The sequence below is a fragment of the Agelaius tricolor genome, unplaced genomic scaffold, assembly GCF_023055355.1.
Source record: "Agelaius tricolor isolate 1412-34295 unplaced genomic scaffold, bAgeTri1.0.p SCAF_31, whole genome shotgun sequence".
Classification (NCBI taxonomy): Eukaryota; Metazoa; Chordata; class Aves; order Passeriformes; family Icteridae; genus Agelaius; species Agelaius tricolor.
The window spans coordinates 2,054,305-2,071,582 of record NW_027269291.1 but is presented as its reverse complement, the minus strand read 5'-3'; the positions used below and the strand labels follow the sequence as shown (position 1 = coordinate 2,071,582).

The 17,278-nt window shown below is 57.8% G+C and overlaps 4 protein-coding genes across 6 annotated transcripts; 3 read left to right on the top strand and 1 right to left on the bottom strand.

The window, feature by feature from the left end:
• Positions 1–503: 503 nt before the first annotated feature.
• On the bottom strand, positions 504–7,142 carry LOC139601813 (putative protein PTGES3L). Of its 3 annotated transcripts, XM_071451135.1 has the most exons (17): positions 7,008–7,142; positions 6,505–6,618; positions 6,298–6,364; positions 6,015–6,113; positions 5,575–5,664; positions 5,417–5,470; positions 4,546–4,668; positions 4,308–4,467; positions 3,824–3,881; positions 3,333–3,489; positions 3,132–3,248; positions 2,397–2,527; positions 2,157–2,223; positions 1,878–1,969; positions 1,414–1,468; positions 861–955; positions 504–726 (listed from the first exon to the last, which is right to left on the bottom strand). In XM_071451135.1, the coding sequence occupies exons 1-17, from the start codon at positions 7,013–7,015 to the stop codon at positions 591–593; spliced, it is 1,623 nt and encodes a 540-aa protein (XP_071307236.1). In that variant the 5' UTR covers positions 7,016–7,142; the 3' UTR covers positions 504–590. The 3 variants fall into 3 exon arrangements, with proteins under 3 accessions (XP_071307236.1, XP_071307234.1, XP_071307235.1); XM_071451133.1 differs by lacking the exons at positions 5,417–5,470; positions 5,575–5,664; positions 6,015–6,113; ... (1 more) ...; positions 6,505–6,618; positions 7,008–7,142 and adding an exon at positions 4,742–5,190; XM_071451134.1 differs by lacking the exons at positions 504–726; positions 861–955; positions 1,414–1,468; ... (6 more) ...; positions 4,308–4,467; positions 4,546–4,668 and adding an exon at positions 4,986–5,196.
• Positions 7,014–11,293, top strand: RUNDC1 (RUN domain containing 1). Its single transcript, XM_071451096.1, has 5 exons — positions 7,014–7,580; positions 8,117–8,275; positions 8,738–8,936; positions 9,202–9,291; positions 9,825–11,293. Exons 1-5 carry the CDS (start codon positions 7,014–7,016, stop codon positions 10,688–10,690), a joined length of 1,881 nt encoding a protein of 626 aa, XP_071307197.1. The 3' UTR covers positions 10,691–11,293.
• Positions 11,294–11,598: 305 nt separating this feature from the next.
• RPL27 (ribosomal protein L27) lies at positions 11,599–13,673 on the top strand. The gene is made up of 5 exons (XM_071451154.1): positions 11,599–11,742; positions 11,842–11,924; positions 12,086–12,255; positions 12,766–12,876; positions 13,583–13,673. The coding sequence occupies exons 2-5, from the start codon at positions 11,844–11,846 to the stop codon at positions 13,629–13,631; spliced, it is 411 nt and encodes a 136-aa protein (XP_071307255.1). The 5' UTR covers positions 11,599–11,742; positions 11,842–11,843; the 3' UTR covers positions 13,632–13,673.
• Positions 13,674–14,268: 595 nt separating this feature from the next.
• On the top strand, positions 14,269–17,276 carry IFI35 (interferon induced protein 35). The gene is made up of 9 exons (XM_071451137.1): positions 14,269–14,438; positions 14,514–14,588; positions 14,810–14,965; positions 15,271–15,378; positions 15,672–15,816; positions 16,029–16,159; positions 16,302–16,491; positions 16,759–16,865; positions 16,976–17,276. Exons 1-9 carry the CDS (start codon positions 14,424–14,426, stop codon positions 17,168–17,170), a joined length of 1,122 nt encoding a protein of 373 aa, XP_071307238.1. The 5' UTR covers positions 14,269–14,423; the 3' UTR covers positions 17,171–17,276.
• Positions 17,277–17,278: the final 2 nt, after the last annotated feature.

The window sequence follows — 17,278 nt, the reverse complement described above, 5'->3', positions numbered from 1 at the left end:
CAGCAGCTCTGGGGCCTGCCTGGGCAGGAAAGGTGAACTGAGGGAACACCGGGACAGCTCTGCCTGATCCCAAGGGAGTTTACAGCTACAGCAGCTCAGGAAACTATTGATGGTCAAAAAACGACCACTAACAACTGCACCCCACCAAGGGAAAGGACTTGGTACGTGGTGAGGAATGATCTCCTGTCTCTGGGGTACCTGCTCTCCCTTCAGGCTGCTCTCTGCCCTTGCCCAGCCCAAGGTGTCTCGGGGGGCCAGCTGCCTCTTGCTTGAGCTTTCATGCCAAGCAACTCCTCAGCAAGTGGCACAAAGCAAAATGGCCCAAAGTAGAGCCAGCAGGAGGCCCCCTCTGAGTTTGGGAACCCTACAAAGTGGTTAACTAAGGACTACTTTAATCCCTGCACAATTTGTCCTGAGAAATGAGCCCTTGCAGCAAAGCCTTGATGGCAGATCCCCTCCCCATTTCCATGAGCAGCCCACGCAGAGCATGTGCACACCAGCTGTTGGTTTCAGGTCTTTATTCTCTGGTAGAGAAGCTTGTGGAGCCTATGCAAACAAATATAAGACAAACCTGCTTTGAGAATTGTCTCTTATGCTCCAGGGTTTTGATTGCTAATGAATTCCTGGAGCAGAGCTTGCACTTCTCCTCGCCGGCTCATCTTGGCTGCCTTGCCCTGGAAGCGGCCGCGCTTCCCAGCTCCTTTCCCTCCCAGCAGTTCTGCCACCCTGCAGCAGCAACAGCACAGGCTGGAGCCCAGGCTGCTGCAGACAGCACACACAGATCCCTGCCTGGATCACACTGTGCAGCTGCTCATCATGTCTACAACATACTCAGAATTAAACAAATCACAAAACGTTACCTGGGACCTAAATTTTCAACTGCTTCAACAGGTCCAGCTAAAAGGAAGAGTCCTGCTTCTTTTTCATCTCCCACAGTCAGGAATAGCAGGGTTTCCTGTGGACAGAGATGGGCCTTACTCCAGATAAATCAGTGCTTTCCACACTGGCCACAGGACACAAACACCAAACTGACAATTCAGAAGTCTGTGTGCATTACTGAGACCGACACTGCTTGGGGTATCCCAAGTTAAAAGGATGCAGCTGAACTAGGTGATTGTGACTGAAACTTGCTGCTCTTTCTATTCTACTCCTACCTAATCCTATCCTAACCTATTTCAGCCAGTGAGCCTCTGTACAGCTCTTGGGGGCTCTTCTCCAGTGCTCTGAATTCTCACTGTTGAGGACTGCCCTGCAGACTGAGGCTGCTGGGCACAGGTAACCTCAGGTACCTGTCAAAGGAACCAGATCTGCAGATCATGACTGTGGCAGGAACAGCAGCCTGGCCAGCCCCTGTCTCTGTAAAACTGGGGTGGAAAACCAGTGGTGTCAGTTTAGTCTTCATCAGTGACTCACCTCTGTCCCAATCTCATTAGCGATGATGTTCATAAATTCAGAATCACCCTCTTTCCTGTATGGATGGATAAAAAAAAAATACTTCAGAAAGAAGCAAAACCCCCCTCTAGAGTACAAAATCTTAATCAGAAACCAAGTGCCTGATGAGGGATTTGCTCTTATTTGTCTATAGATGTAAATCTTCGCTGGGCACTCCTGTGGACACTTTAGGAATTATGCAAGTGTTATCTCTAAGAAATAGAGCTCCCTGGTTTTACTTGAAAATATCAAGTGCAGAGGGAATTAGATGGACACAGCAATTTCTCAGCTACAGCACCAGAAGAATTTAGTGACTGAATTACAGATTCCTTTAATTCCACAACTTTGCAGCAGGCCAAGGCACTTTAATATTCTATTTCCTTTGTTTAAAGTGCCATAAAAGCTGTGGGATACTGTTGGCCCCTCTTCCCTGAGCTCCCCCATACCTGTGCAATACAAAGAGCTGCTTTGGAGCAGGTTTGCTCTTGAAGTCCCGGGCTATCAAAACAGCAATGTCTCTAAGCAGGTTCAGGTTATTCTGAAAGAGAAGAAAATTAACTGTACTGCAGCTGGAGAAGCCAGTGTGAACACAGTGGTGTTCCCAGAGGTTTGAGCACTTTTCAGAAAATCCACAAAAATTGAAGCCAATGATTTGACTCCCAGTTACCACAACTAATGGTCTACAGGAAATAGAGACAACCCACTTTTCCCAGCCATTCTTGTACCTTCTGGAGCAGTTTCACAGAGCTCTGCAGTCTCTTCACAGCCTCTACGTGCTCACCTGGTCCATTTCTGAAAGAAATGGGAGACTTTGGATCACTACTCTGAAGGATAGAGGAAGGATTTCCTAAAGGAGCAAAACAGACAACATCACACTCAGCCCCACAACATGTACCCTGAGGCTTATGTGGTATCTCTCAGGAGGAGGAGTGAAGATGAAATAACAAAAGTGGAAAGGGGATTACTTGAGCAGGGAGGTTAGAGCCTTCTCAGTACTGTGACTCTGTTCGACTGACTTCAGCACTCTGTTTCCCACCAAGAAAACCAAGTTGGTTTTGTTCTTTTTCCCCTTTTCCACACCAAGGAGTTTAATAACCTTCAAAAGAAAATCAACCTGGTCAGAACAGCATTTTGGTAATTCACATAGGTGGTCAGTTCCTGTCAGATTATGCCCTGTGATGAATTTTGACTCTGCTAGCAAAAATAAATTTATTAAAATCAGCCATAAGGTCAACATAAAAAAAAAGGCATGGTGGTACAATGGAATTTATGCAATCTTCTAGCCATGGGATGTACTCTACAAGGAATCTGGATGTATCTGCTGGGAAACTCTAACCAATGACTGAGAAAGTACAAATACTTAAAGGCAGGTCTAGAATTTTATCACCATTTCCCTGCACAGACGTCTCATCCATGCTGAACGCTCAAAAATATCAGAGCTTTAAGCAGAGGGAACATGGCCAACACCCCTGGCAGTGCAGAAACATCACTGCTGTACACAGGGCTGAGTTCTGCAACAAGGAAACAAAAGCACCTGTGGCACCCAGCCCGTGTGTGACCCTCCTGGGGCTCCCTCAGCCTGGGGCTCTGCCACCCCTTCCCCATCAGCACAGTCTGGAGCAGCCTGTGGATCCCAGGGACTCTGGCTGTACTTCATGTGGAGCGTGGCCCCCAGAGGCAGCCCAGCTGCTGCAGCCCACCTGGAGGTCACTCAGGTTGGACACATGGGTCCCACAGCACAGGTTGGAGTCGATGCCTTCGATGTCCACCACCCGCACGGGCCCCGCGTGGTCATCGGGCAGCCCCCGGCTCCTGACCTGGCAGAGGAGAAGGGTGACAAAGCAGGTGACATCTGTGCTCAGTTATTCCATCAATAGCATCAGTTCTCCCCCACCACTCACTGTTTCAACTTCAGGGTCATCGGCAGCCAGTTCCCTCACTGTCACAGGGACCCTGTCCCGGATTTTCTCGTTCACGCTCTCCTCCAGGGCCTGGACCTGCTCTGCTGTCACCACGGGGGTGTCCAGCTCAATGACACTGCGCTGACGGCCCAGCTCCCTGCACCAAGGAAGAACAACATCTGCTGAGACCAGCTGGGAGGTGCCTTTGTGCAGCACCAGTATCCCACTGCTGGCAACGTGGACTGAAACAAAACAGACTTCCCTCCTCTCCCTGTTATGTTCAAAGCACCAGGTGGAAACCAAACACTTAAGGAGGACAAGACAGAGCAAATACTTTGTACAGCTTCTCTCCAGGTCAGTCACTTCTCCTGCAATGTCTGAGCTCAAATAAACCATCCAAATTGCTTTTGGTGTTTCAGTGCTCAGGCTCTGTGCAGGGTAGCATGGTGGCACGTGCCAAATGGGTCAAAAGGAACCTTTATCCTGCTCACCATGAAGTTGTCTTGAATCCAAACATCTGTTCTGCAACGGCACTGATGAGATGCTGTCCTGGAAGAGATGTGCAAGCACTAGCTCTGAGTGCCACTGGCATTTTCAGTCAGGCCGTGTCTTTCCTGTTGACATCCTCCACAACAGGCGAGTGCTGGGTGCTGAGGGGCTCCTGCCAGAGCTCAGCAGCAGCAAGGAGAAGCTCTGGCCTCGTGAGCCTCATCTCCCGGTGCTGCAGCACACGCTGTGCAAAGCAGGCTGAACTTTCTCTTCCAAACCTGCTTTTGGTGCGTTTACAAGCCAAGGAGAGCTCGCAGAGGGACACCTGCTGCCCTCAGTAATCCCGGGAACAAACTGTGCACACAGAGCCGGCGGATTTCTCCCTACCCTGACCAGGATGGGGACACGGTGTGCGCTGACCGCCCCCCCGCCCCACCGGCACGGCCCGCGGGGTGCTCCCGTGCGCTCCCCGGTACCGGCACGGACCTGAATGCTGCTGCATGTGGTCGAAGCGGCGCTCCCAGTCCAGCGACAGCAGCACTTCAGCGCCCGGTTCCAGCGCGGCCGGCACGAAATGCACGGCCTCGGGGCCCCGCCGTGTCACGCGCAGGACCGGCACGTCCCCGATGAGGCCGCGATCGTCCGGCTGCGGACACGGGACATCAGCGCCGCCGGTCCCGGCCCGGCCCGGCCCCCGCCCCGCCCGGCCCGGCTCGGCCCGTACCTGCCCGCCGCCCTCGGGGAAGAGGATGGTGTCCTCCAGCACCACCTGGAACCCGTGCACCGGCTCCCCGCCGCCCTCGGGCCGCAGCTCGGCCGCCCGGCACGACACCACCCTGGTGGTGAACTGAGACAGAGACGGTGGCGCCGTGAGGGCCCGCCCGGGCCTGCCCCGCGCCCCGGCCCCGGCCCGACGCTACCTGCCGGGCCCAGCTGTCCCGCTGGCACCGGAACACCATCGCGACCGTTCGGCACAAGCGAGCCGGGACCGGCGGAGGGACAGGGACAGGGACACGGACAGGGAGCGGCGGTGGCGGCCGCCGTGCGGCGAGCGGGCGGGGCTTGCACGGGGACGCGCGGGCGCGCTCCCGCCGGCGGCGCGCGCTGCCGGGGCCGGCGCGGGTGAGCGGCTCCCGGTGCCCGGCGCGGCACACGGCACACGGCTGCGGCAGTTCACGTTTATTGCCCCGCGCCCCGCCAGGTTAGCCAGCTACGGGAGACCGGACCGCGGGTCGGGAGCGATGCCCGCGGCGGCGCTCGAGCTGAGGCGGCTCCGCTTCCTCGGAGAACCCTGCCCGCGCTGCTCCCCGGTGCGTGCTACCGGTGCACCGGCTGGCCTCCCGCGGCGTCCCCAGGGGCCTGGGCGTCAGTCATCCTGCGGGAGGGAGGAGCGAGGTGCCAGGGACGGGGCCGACACCGGGCCGGCCCCGGTGGCAGCGGGTGGCACCAGCCGGTTGTGCCGGGGAGCGTTTCCACAGGACAGGCTGCCCGAGGGGTGCAGTGGGAGGTGCTGCCGGTGCCCCGGAGCCGGCGGAAGGCTGAGGCTGGGTTGTGCTCGGCAGGGCATCAGGAAGCAGCTGGCAGGTGGTACTTACATCCAGGTCATCCATGGCTGGCGGGGGGCCTTTTTCTGTCACCTTCTCCAGCATCTGGATGGGAAACAAACATCTGGATCCCCAAATTCCCGGCGTTCCCCCATCCCACACACCCATACGATGTGCCCCAGGATCCTGAGGCCCGTGGCCCAGCTCACCTCTGCGTACTGTTCCACCATGGCCCTCTCCACCTCCTCGTCCCCTTCCCAATCTCGCCAGTTGTCAAAGTCCACAGAGAGCCAGGCTGGCTGTGGGCACAGAGATCATCCCCTGAGCGAGGGAGCAGCACTGCAGGGACCTGCAGCCCAGGGGCAGCTCCTGCACAGGTGAAGGGCAAGGGCAGGAAGCAGGAGTGTCCCTTTGCTTGCAGGCATTGGTCCTGGTCCTGAGTGTGTCAAGGAAAAGGGATGCCACATCCTTCCTGGACAGCAGATGTCTGTGGGCTAGTGGTGATTATCAGGTAGGGCTTTTTTAGAGCTCTGTCTTGGGATCCCCTGTGGAAGCCTCTGTGTGTGTCCTGGGGGCAGGTTGGTTCCTAGGAGCCACGAGGTGCTGAGTGGGGATATACATGCACTGAGGCACCAGGCACCACACACACCTTGATGTTCTCCTTGGTGATGCGCGGCCAGGCCACTTTCTCCTTCCACTTCCTCATAAAGCACGTGATGGAGCGGTCAGAGCGCTTCTCCCGTGAGTCCTGCCAAGAGATTGGGGTGCCTCAGGGTCTGCCAGGCTCCTCTCTGCTCAGCCCCAGGGCTGGGGCTCTCAGGATGGGCAGTATTCAGTGTTAAGCAGCGTTGCTCAAGACTGCACAGATTGGCTCTGACTCTGAGCCTGACAGAGGGGCTGTCAGAGAACAGTTTGTTGGTGGGAAACCTCACCTTGGAGTTGACTCTGGCGTACAGGTCGATCTCGTTGTAGAACTCCACACCGTCTGTATTTTTGCAACTGCCAAAACATTTTAACAACCGGGCTTAGGAGAGAGCTGAGGCCACGCGTGCTCTCCTCTCACGGACTCCTCCTGCTCCCCTGAACCACCCCCAGAGCAGAGCAGAGCTGTGTCGGCGGGCAGGGCAGCGGCAGCTCACCTGAACACCAGCCGGTGGTCCTCGATGACCACCTTCACGTCCGTGCTGTCCTCCACACAGAACTCCAGGTACACGTACCGGGGCCGGTCGTACCACAGCGTCTTTGCCGGTTGCCTTGGGGAAGAGCAGAGCAGCAGGTATCACCATCACCAGCGGGCATTTCCCGGTGCCCAGCAGAGCTCGGCGGGGCCCGCGGGCGATGAAAGGGCCCTGAACACCGGCTCTGCCTATGCCGAGCCCCGGGACGGGCAGAGGGAGCGGGCGGGTGCCGACCGGGCGGTGGGAGCGGACACCGGCCCCGTGACTCTCCCCGCTGCCGTCCCACACGCCCCTGGCTGGTGGCTCAGCGGGGCCCGGCCCGCCTGTGTCCGCTCCCCTCCGCCTGGCCCGGCGCCGCTCCCCGCTGCTCCAGGTCGGAGGTTCCTGCCGGGCGCTGCCTCTACCGGGCACCGGGCGCTTTGCACGGGTTCCGTGCGCTGCCTGTCCCGTCCGGCCGTGCTCACCTCGCCATGGCGGTGCCTACCCCACCCCGCGCTATTTCGGGCCGGGGGCGCGGCTGCCGGACCGGGCAGGCCGGGCCGGGCCCGGGGCAGCCAACCCGCGGCCCCGTCACCGCCCCCGGCTCCCCCCGGTACGCGCCCCCGGGGCCGCCGCCGCCGCCGCCGCGAGGGGGCGCGCTGGCCCCGCCCGCTCCCGCCCCTCAGCGCCAAGATGGCGGCGGCGTCACCGCGCCGGTAGCGGCGGCTATGGAGGGAGAGAGCGGCTCGCTGGGCCCCGGCGAGCGCTGGGCGCCGGTGGGCGCCGTGTCGGCGGAGGAGGACGAAGATGAGGAGGACGAAGAGGCGGCGGGTACCGGGGGAGATTCGGCGGAGTCGGTGCCGCGGCTGCGGGCCGAGCGGCGCCGGCTGCACGGGGCGCTGCTGGCGCTCGCCTCGCACTTCGCTCAGGTGCAGTTCCGACTGCGGCAGGTGGCCCGGGCCGGCCCGGCCGAGCAGCAGCGCCTGCTCCGCGACCTCGAGGACTTCGCTTTCCGCGGCTGCCCCGCGCCGCTGCCGCACGGTCTCGGCGCCGCTCCGGTGAGTGGAGCCTTTGCTGGGCAGAGCCCCGGGGTCGGTGTGCGGGTTTAACCCCGCCTGAAGCGCATTAGCGGCGGCTGCGGTCCCGCTGCCGGGAGCGGCTCGGTGGCTGCGCTGCCCGCGGTGCTCGGGTTTGCACGGAGCTCGCAGGCGCTTGGGGACTCGGAGCCAGCTCGCAGGGATGTGCCTTAGAGCCCTGAGCGGTGTGTCACCGCTCCACGCCCTGCTACAGCGCGGCTGACTCACAGGATCTGTGATGTGTACGTGTTATTTGGCCTCTTTCTTCCTGGATCCTGGCCTTGTGGGACGCGACGTGGGTGCAAGTGGTCTGGAGAGGTGCTTCTCCTCCCTTATAGATGAGGTGATGTAGCTGGTGCCTCTGCTTGGTGCTCACAATTCTCCCTCAGACTGGTTTGCAGTGCTGACGAGTGAAGTACATGAGCTGCAGGAGATACTCCTCACATCATAATCCTGTTCTCTGTGCCTTGGGTATGACAATAACCCTTCAATATTATTTACTGGTAACTTTTTTCCAGGGTGAGCGAGAGAAGCAGGAGCAAATTGAGGTCCAGAAAGAGAAGCAGAGAGAGCTGATCCTGCAGCTCAAGACACAGCTGGATGACCTTGAGACCTTTGCTTACCAAGAGGGCAGCTATGATTCCCTGCCACAGTCTGTGGTTATGGAAAGACAACGGGTAAGGCTCACAAATCCTCCTGCTGTATTTCCCAGCCTGTCTGAGTGTCTTCCATACTGCAGGCAATCATCAGTCTGTATTTCTCACCAGCTATATAGTGTCAGGAGTTTGTCTACACGTGTGAACCTCTCATGTGTCTTTTGCAGTTATTTCTGTGCAGTAAAGGTGTCCTGTTTCTGAGGGAACCTCTGGGAAAGGAGTTATTTTTTCCTGAAGAATTTGAAGTTATTTTAAAAACAGTGCTGCCCCTCCTTGTTCTGTGCAATCCCTCCAAAGTGCAAGTTTGCTCCAGCCCAGCACTCTGTGCCTCTATGTTAAACATGAATCATTACCCTTCAGACCTGGATCAGCTTCTCCCCTCTTGTTGATGTAAAAATTCATTTGATGTAAAAAATTATTTGAGAAAGCTCCCAGGCAGCAGTGCCACGGGGTGAAATTGCATGGCTCCCTTGTCTTTTGCAGATGATTATAAATGAGTTGATAAAGAAGCTGGACATGGACTTGAGTGAAGATTTTGCAGCGCTCTCTCCAGAGGAGCTGCGGCAGAGGGTGGATGCTGCCATAGCACAGATTGTGAATCCAGCCAGGGTGAAGGAGCAGCTGGTGGAACAGCTGAAGACCCAGATAAGGGACCTCGAAATGTTCATCAACTTCATTCAGGGTCAGTGAGTTTTTTAACGAGCAGACTGAACTCCTTTGGAATTCCCTGACGTAGTCATGAGGAGGAAAGTCACAGATGTCAGGAGATGCAGGAACAGCTTCTGGGTCACAGGAAAGTACAAATATCTCTAAATTGACAGCGAGGAAAAGTATTGATAGAGTGACAAAAGAGATTTAGAGGGGTCTGAGGAATGTTGACCTTAATACTTGGGATTTGCAGCTGAAATTCACACATGTGAAATAATGATATGAAATCCTTTTTGTAGATGAAGTTGGAAGCTCTGGCAAGGCAGAAGATGGCCACTGTGACTGTGGAGGCTCCTACAAACCCAGCACCCGGCCTCCTGGGAACAGAGGTGGGCACTGCTGGGCTCAGCACTGTCAGCAAAGCTCCAGCTCCTCCCTGGAGCTTTGATGAGCACGAAGCAGTCGCTGTCTGCTTTTTCCTGGCAGCTGGTTTCTGTGCTTTGGCACTCCCTCTGCTGAAAGCCTGTGTCCTGTTCCTTTACCCTCCTTCCATGGGATCCCCAGAGTAGTCACAGAGACTGAGCAAGTGGCATGGAGGGTGGGCTCAGTCCTCAGTGGGGATCAGGAAGAGACTGCAGATACTTGGTGCAAAACACACTCTAGTTTGTGCTCTTCAGGCTCTGAGCTCTGTGAGCAGGTACAGTGAGCTGGGAGGGATCCAGCATTCTTTAGAGTTTGAGACCTCCCTACTTATCCCTTGAACCAGCTGGAAGTACAGTAATACAGCATGAGGCATCTGCTGCTACTCAGAATGCTAACCTGAAGGGATTTTCAGATATTTGCACTCCCTTTGTGTGTATGAGCAAGCAGAGTTGTTGACTCCCTAACGAGAATATGTTTTTCTCTTTTCTAACCTGGTCAGTGAACCCAGAAGATGCCAGAAGGATGCAAGAAACGGGCCTGCAGCTCATGCGCCGCGTGCTGGCCGTGCTGCAGATCTTTGCTGTCAGCCAGTTTGGCTGTGCCACGGGTCAGATCCCCCGCACCCTCTGGCAGAAGGACCAAGACAACCAGGACTTCTCCCCCTTAATAGAGAAACTGGAGTTGTCAGTGGAGCGGGTGAGGCAGCTGGCCCTGAAACACCAGCAGGCAGAGCACGTTATCTGCTCCTCTGAGCTGCAGGACGTTCCCCTGGGCGGCAGAGACGAGCTGACCCTGGCTGTGCGCAGGGAGCTGACCCTGGCCCTGCGGGACCTGCTGGCCCACGGGCTCCATGCCTCCTCCCCGGGCATGAGCCTGGTGCTGGCCCCCATCGCCTGCCTGATCCCCGCCTTCACTCCCTCACCGCAGACCATGCACCCCTGGGAACTCTTTGTCAAGTACTACAAGGCCAAGAACGGACGAGCCTTCGTGGAATCCCCGGCTCGCAAGCTGTCCCAGTCCTTCGCCTTGCCCGTGACGGGAGCAGTGGTGGCCACCCCCAAGCAGAGCCTGCTGGCAGCCATCCACACGGTGCTCACGGAGCACGGCCCCTTCAAGCGCAGCGCGGACTCGGAGCTGAAGGCGCTGGTGTGCATGGCGCTCAACGAGCAGCGCCTGGTCTCGTGGCTCAACCTCATCTGCAAGTCTGGAGCTCTGGTTCAGTCTCACTACCAGCCCTGGAGCTACATGGCCAACACCGGCTTCGAAAGCGCCCTCACCCTCCTCAGCCGCCTGAGCAACCTGAAGTTCAACCTCCCGGTTGACCTGGCTGTTCGGCAGCTGAAAAACATCAAAGATGCGTTTTGATGTGTTTTTATTGCCGTTCATCCATTTTTCCACTGGTAGGCAGCTGTTGGGCTCAAGAAGCCTGGCTTTTGTAAGACCAAGTTTGTCTCTTTGGTATTTGCTTTTAGGGAAATCTTAGGGTCCCGTGTTGTTGGCAGTGTGTTGTCTGCTGGAGGCCGCAAGTTGGGCAGCAGCACCTCACCCTGCCCATTCCCTGCTGCTCTCAGGCCAAACTGCCCTGCCCAGTGGCCACTGACAGTTCAGGGGTTGGGGACAGAGGCCTGGCCACAGGGACTGCCCGTGGGCTGTGCAGTGAGCCCCTTTGTGGTTGTTTCTCACAGTCCCTGCTCTACACCTTGCACACAGAGGATCCCTCATGGAAGAGGGAGCTGGCAGGGTTTGAGGCACCTTGGGGGCTGTCTGACCTCCCCCGGTAGGAGAAGATGAGGGCCGGGCCAGAGGTGCCCGGGGGCTCCTCCAGCGGCTCTGCAGTCTGTGTCCCTTGGGCTGCCGGGGCGCTTTGTCCAACGGACCCAGCTCCTTGTTCCAGGCTTTTGTGGGGCATCAGCGCCGTCTGCTGTCCCTCGGGGTATAATAAATACCGCTGTACTACCTGTGAGCCGAGCTCGCTGCTGTCCCGTGTGCTCTCTCCGTTACCGGGCATGGGAGGGGGCGGGCGAGGCGGGCACCGGCACCGCCGGGGCGGAGGTGGCTGAGGCAGACACAGCACCGCTGTGCGCGGGGCGACGGGGGAAGCGGGCACCGGTACCGCCGGGGCGGGGGTGGCTGAGGCGGACCCGACACCGCCGGAGTGGGGATGGCTGAGGCGGACATGGCACCGCTGTGCGCGGGGCGACGGGGGAAGCGGACACGGCACCGCCGTGCCTAGGGGGACGGGGGAAGCGGACACCGGCACCGCCGGGGCGGGGGTGGCTGAGGCGGACCCGGCACCGCCGCTCGGTGCCGGCAGCAGCTCCCGGCGGCGCGGCGGAAGTGACGCGGGGTGTCCGGGTAAAACCCGGGCGCTGCCGTCCATTTCCCTTCCGGCCCAGCGCCATCGCAGCGGAGCCTCGGTGAGAGCGGGCGGGCGCGGCATCCGCCGCCATCCGCGGGGGTGGCGGCCGGGGCGAGGGTGGCGGGCTCGGTCTGACTGCCGGCTGCTGTCTCCGCAGAGATGGGGAAGTTCATGAAGCCGGGGAAGGTGGTGCTGGTGCTGGCCGGCCGCTACTCGGGGCGTAAGGCCGTGATCGTGAAGGTGAGCGTGGGGCTGGGCCGGCGGGGCCGGGATGAGCGGGAGACCGGCGGGCGGCACGGGCATGGGTCCTGCGGGGCCCACGGGGCCGTGGCTCCTCGGTGCCACCTCCGGGACCGCGGCCCCTCGGTGCGATCGCCGCCGCCGCGGCCCATTTGTTTCAGAACATCGATGATGGCACCTCGGACCGGCCGTACAGCCATGCCTTGGTGGCCGGCATCGACCGCTACCCGCGTAAGGTGACTGCTGCCATGGGCAAGAAGAAGATCGCTAAAAGGTCCAAGATCAAGTCCTTCGTGAAGGTTTACAACTACAACCACCTGATGCCCACCCGGTGAGTGCTGCTACCGGCTGCTTTCGTGGTTCTTGTGTTTTCTACTGGGCACCGAGAGTTACCAGGGCTGTTAATGCCGTGGTTGAATGAATGTGAGGCTCAGGCTCTGCAAAAACGGAGCTGGTCTGAGGCTGAGTGGAAGTATTAATGAGCTTTTGGGACGACACAGCTGGCTCTTATTTCAGCTACACTGATCTTCCCTTTGCTCAGAGGGTGTCAGGTGAGCAGTTTGAGACAGCTGTGAGGGTCTGGAGCTGGCAGAGCCATTTCTTACTGTGCCTAAGGGCTGTCAGAGCAACTCCCAGGCACCACATGGAACAGAGCTGTATATCCCTCAGAAAGGGTATGGCTCCTTTATAGGCTGAACTGAGACTGCTTTGATGGTTTGGTTATTCCTGAGCTGAGGAGACTTTAGGAGCTGTAACTCCTTGTTTAGACATTAGAATGTGCTTGGTTTTCAGCCCTGTGCCAGGTACCATGCTCCTTTTGAACTGTTCTGCTCTCTGCCAGGTATTCTGTGGATATTCCCCTGGACAAAACAGTGGTCAACAAGGACGTGTTCAGGGATCCCGCTCTGAAACGCAAAGCAAGGCGTGAAGCCAAGGTGAAATTTGAGGAGAGGTGAGTTGGGAGTTCGTCTCTTCAGTGTTGTTTGTGCTATTACAGGTGTGAGGGGTCAGTGTCACTGTGCTGCAGTCTGTGCATTTCCAAGTGGGCATTTCCACCCTGGCTTCTTTGCAGGAGTGTTTGTTGAGCGTTTTCTTCTCACCTGTGTGTGTGTGCACCATCGTGCCAGCACCTGTGGGGCCTTTCAGGTGCCACAGGATGATCTGACAAGGTGCTGCCAGTTCATTCTCTCTCTTATCACTGGGCTGGGCGGGCCAGGGCAGCGCTGATGCTTTGTGTGGGAGTGCTTGTGTTCCTGCTCTTTTTTGATGGGTTTCTGTTCAGAAGCTCCTTCAGAGGAAGGAGCTGTGTGGCCTCAGTGGGACACAGTGTTTTAGGCAGCCCCTGAGCTGTTCTCCAAGGGCATCTCCCCCTGCCACACGAGGTGTCCAGTTGGGATGGCCGTGTCCTGTGCTTGTACCCGTTGGGGTGGAAACTGCCACAGTACAGGTGTCTTTAAATTTGGAACCTGGCACTTCCTTCCCTTGGTATTTCAATATTTAAAGTGGGTTTAGTTGTAGCCCAGACCATAGAGATGAGGTGAATTACCTCTGGGTGAATTAGGTGCTACATTCTGTCTGTCTGGGACAGCTCAGGTGCAGGTTTGGTGCTGTTACCTGCTGGTACACACCCTTTATTTAACCTGTGTGTTCTCTTTCAGGTACAAAACTGGCAAGAATAAGTGGTTCTTCCAGAAGCTGCGATTCTAAGGGTGTAACGAGGTTGCATCAATAAATGTTTATTAAAAACCATGCCTTTTTTGTTATTTAACAAACAAGCAGTGGCCTTTGTGGTGGGGTCATGCTGCTTGCTCTGTGTCTCTTTAGAGCTGGGGAGGGAGCCATTGCAGCCCAGGGGAGCAGGACCTGGGTCGAGTTCTAAATCCAAGAGTGGGGCAGGAATGGACCAGTTAATATTTAGTAGCTGGTCCATTCAGAGTAGTTTATTTCTATATTTAGTAGCTGGTCTGTTTGGAAGAGTTTATGCCTATATTTACTAGCTGGTCCATTCAAAACAGTTTATTTATATATTTAGTAGCTGGTCCATTTGAAAGTTTATATTTAGTAGCTGGTCCGTTCAGAAGAGTTTATTCCTATATTTACTAGTTGGTCCTTTCGGAAGAGTTAATTCCTATATTTACTAGCTGGTCCTTTCGGAAGAGTTAATTTCCATATTTAGTAGCTGGTCCCTTCAGAACAGTTTATTCCTATATTGAGCAGCTGGTCCGTTCCTGGCAGGCCAGGTGGGTGCTCGGAAGGCGAGTCAGGCGGGGCGGGGATGGAGGAAGAGGAGGAGATGATGAGGGACCGGACGGGGCTGGGCGGGCCCGGCGTTCCGCCGCCCTCGGGCCGCGGCCGGGGCTGCGCTCGGAGGGGCCGGGGCGGGGCGAGTTCGCGAAAACGAAAGCGAAAGGCGAGAACGGACCCGGGGTTCCCGGTAGCACGGGCCGAGCAGGGAGAGCGGTCTCGGTGAACAGGGCAGGGCTCCCCGAGGAACCGAGCATGGATTCGGACGAGGTGAGGAAGAGCCGAGCCACGGGGAGAGGCGGGCGGGGGTTGGCGCAGCGCGGCTGAGACCCCTCCTGTCTTTAGGACTCCTTCGTCCGGCTGCAGGACGAGAGCCTGCAGAGCCCCGAGCAGCTCCGGCAGCAGATCGAGCTCTGCAAGGTGGGTCCGGATGCTCCCCGAGGGGTTGGGCGGCCGCGCCCCGACTGTGCGGGGTCCGCCCGCTCCGCCCTGGCCAGGAGGAGCTCGAGTCTTCTCTGGGACTCAGAGGCGGCAGAGAGGAGTAATCCCATGGAGGGGAGAGCCTGTTCTAGGGCACAGCCTGTGCCGGGGCTGGGTGGCTGCTGGTTCAGGGTCTTGCTGTCTGATGGTGCTTCTTGCAGGAGCTTTACAGTGCTCTGGAGAAAGACTCTGCAAAGCTACAATCGGCCAAGGAAGCTGCAGAGCGAAGGACACAAGAGCTGAAGAAAGAAGGAGAACTTCATAAAATTTTAGAGCAACAGCTGTCTTTAAATGGAGATGAAGAAAGAGCACACCAGGTCAGTGTTCAGTGGATGGCCTAGGTTTGGAAAGGTGGCAGGGGCTGCATGATGCAGGTCACTGCTCTGAGATCACTTGCCTGGGATCTGGTGGAGGTTTCATGGGGAACACAAGGCCTGTGCTGAGAAGTGAGGCAGTGCTGCAGCGAGGGGAGGGCTGTCCTCAAAGGAGAGGAACCAGAGCTGCAGGCAGTGAAGAGCCAGAGAATGGGCTGGAGCTGTGTGCCCAGGAACAGTGCTGTGCTCAGAACAGAAATGGTGTTGCCTGCTTCCCACTCCGACCTTACTTCCTTCCTTCCTTCTAGGTTTCTGCAATAAGGGAGGAGAACGCTGAACTGAGGACGGAGAAGCAAGTTCTGAAAAATAAACTGGAAGAATTGAAGAAGAGGGTCCTCTGGAATGATCCTGCGACGGTAACAGAGTGTGTGTGGGCACTTGGGTCTGCTGGCAAGGGCACAAGCCTGGCTGGAGAAGCTGCAGGTGAATGCAGCTGGGCACTGTGTGATGACTGCAGCTCCTCTGCCAGGGCCAAGAGCTCTGGTCATGGCTTTGGGATTCCAGGCACAGCCAGACACTAAGAGAGACTCTGCTGAGGTTCTCCAGCAATTTATTTGAGCCATGAGCTTATTTCTAGTCCATGGATTGGCAGGGACATGTCCTGTGCAGGGTCCAGTCTCCTCCACGTGCTGTCTCTACTTGTACCTAGATACTGTCTGCCCTGCCAGAAAAGAAAATGATCTTTAAGGGACTCCCAGCAAACAAGGAGGACATGAACAAGCTGATGCTCATCCCACTGGTCCACTCCCCTCTGCCAGGGGGCTCAGCTCTCATCACCTTTGAGGAGGCAGAGGGTAAGTGTGAGAAGAGCACTGCTCTGGCCAGGTCTCCTCAATCATTTTGGGGCCTGCCCTGTGTCCCCTCCCTGTGCCAGAGTTTGGTGCTCCCCCTCTCCCTGCCTTGTGTGGGGCTGTGCTCCCTCCCCAGCACCTTTGCTGTGCCGTGTCCTGTCCTGGAAAGCGCTGGGCAGTCACTCCCCAGTGCTGGGGGCTCTCCCTGCCCACAGTGGCCCAGAGGATCATAGAGAAGAAGGAGCACATAGTGGAGCTGAGCTGTGGGCAGCTGGAGGAGCTCGACCAGTGCAGAGTGAAAGTGCAGGCAGTGCCCGTGGACATCCTGCTGCCATCTGCCCTGGAGGTAGGGCCCGTGGGTCCCCATGCCATGGGGGTGCCCTGGGCACGCTGCTTCCCCTGTCTGAGCCTGCCTCAACCAGGGCACTGCTCCCCTGAGCTCTGGGGCCACTCCTGCCCTGGCACTGACTGGCCAGTGCCACCCACAGATCAGGCTGACTCAGAGCAGCAGGAGCATCCTTGTGTCTGACTTGCCCAGCCTGGGCATCCCCAAGGAGGCACTGCTGGACAAGCTGGAGCTCTTCTTCAGCAAGACAAAGAATGGGGGCAGCGAGGTGGAGAGCAGAAATTTCCTGGAGGACTCTCAGGAGGTGGTGCTGACCTTCACACAGGATGGAGGTGCGTGGGGTGTGCTGAGCCTGGGTGGCTGGCAAGGGTGGAGCAGCCCAACCTGCTCTGGGGGGAAATCTTGAGAGCAGAGGAAGCTGTCTTTGAAGAACAGGGAAGATACAGTGAGCCCCAGGCTGTCCTGCCTCCCCCAAAACTGTGCTGGTGTGGGTGAGCTGAGCAATGAGCTGGGCAGTGTCAGCCTTGGTGCGTATGCCAGGGACAGAACTTCCCCTGGAGCTGACCTGGGCAGCTCATGGCTTTTCTCTCCCTATGCAGTGGCAGAGCCGCTAATTGAAAGAGGACATATCCAGGTGCCCATTGGGAAAGGGAAATACAAAATCAAAGTATCACCATGCATGAGTGGAGACATCTCTAACCTGCAGGTAAGGGCTGCAAGCAGCACCTCCCAGCCTGTGTGGAGGCAGCACAGCTGGGGGGGCTCCTGAAGCCCCTCTCCCTGCGCTGCTCTGCACTCACCCCCTGCTCTGCCCAGCTCCAGCCCTCCCGCTGCCCCAGGACCGTCCTGCTCCTGGGCATCCCCGATGTGCTGAGCGTGGAGTCCATGAGAGACGCCCTGGAGATCCACTTCCAGAAGGCCAGCCGCGGCGGCGGCGAGGTGGATGCGCTCGCCTACGTCCCCGCGGGGCGGACAGGGGTGGCCGTGTTCGTGGAGGACACTACGGGCTAGTCCTGGCCAGATACGGGCCGGTCCTGGCTCAGCCTGAAGCTGAGGAGCTCCGTGCGTCCGTTGACCCGCGCGCACGGGAGAAATTAAAAGTGTCTGTTGGAAGCAACC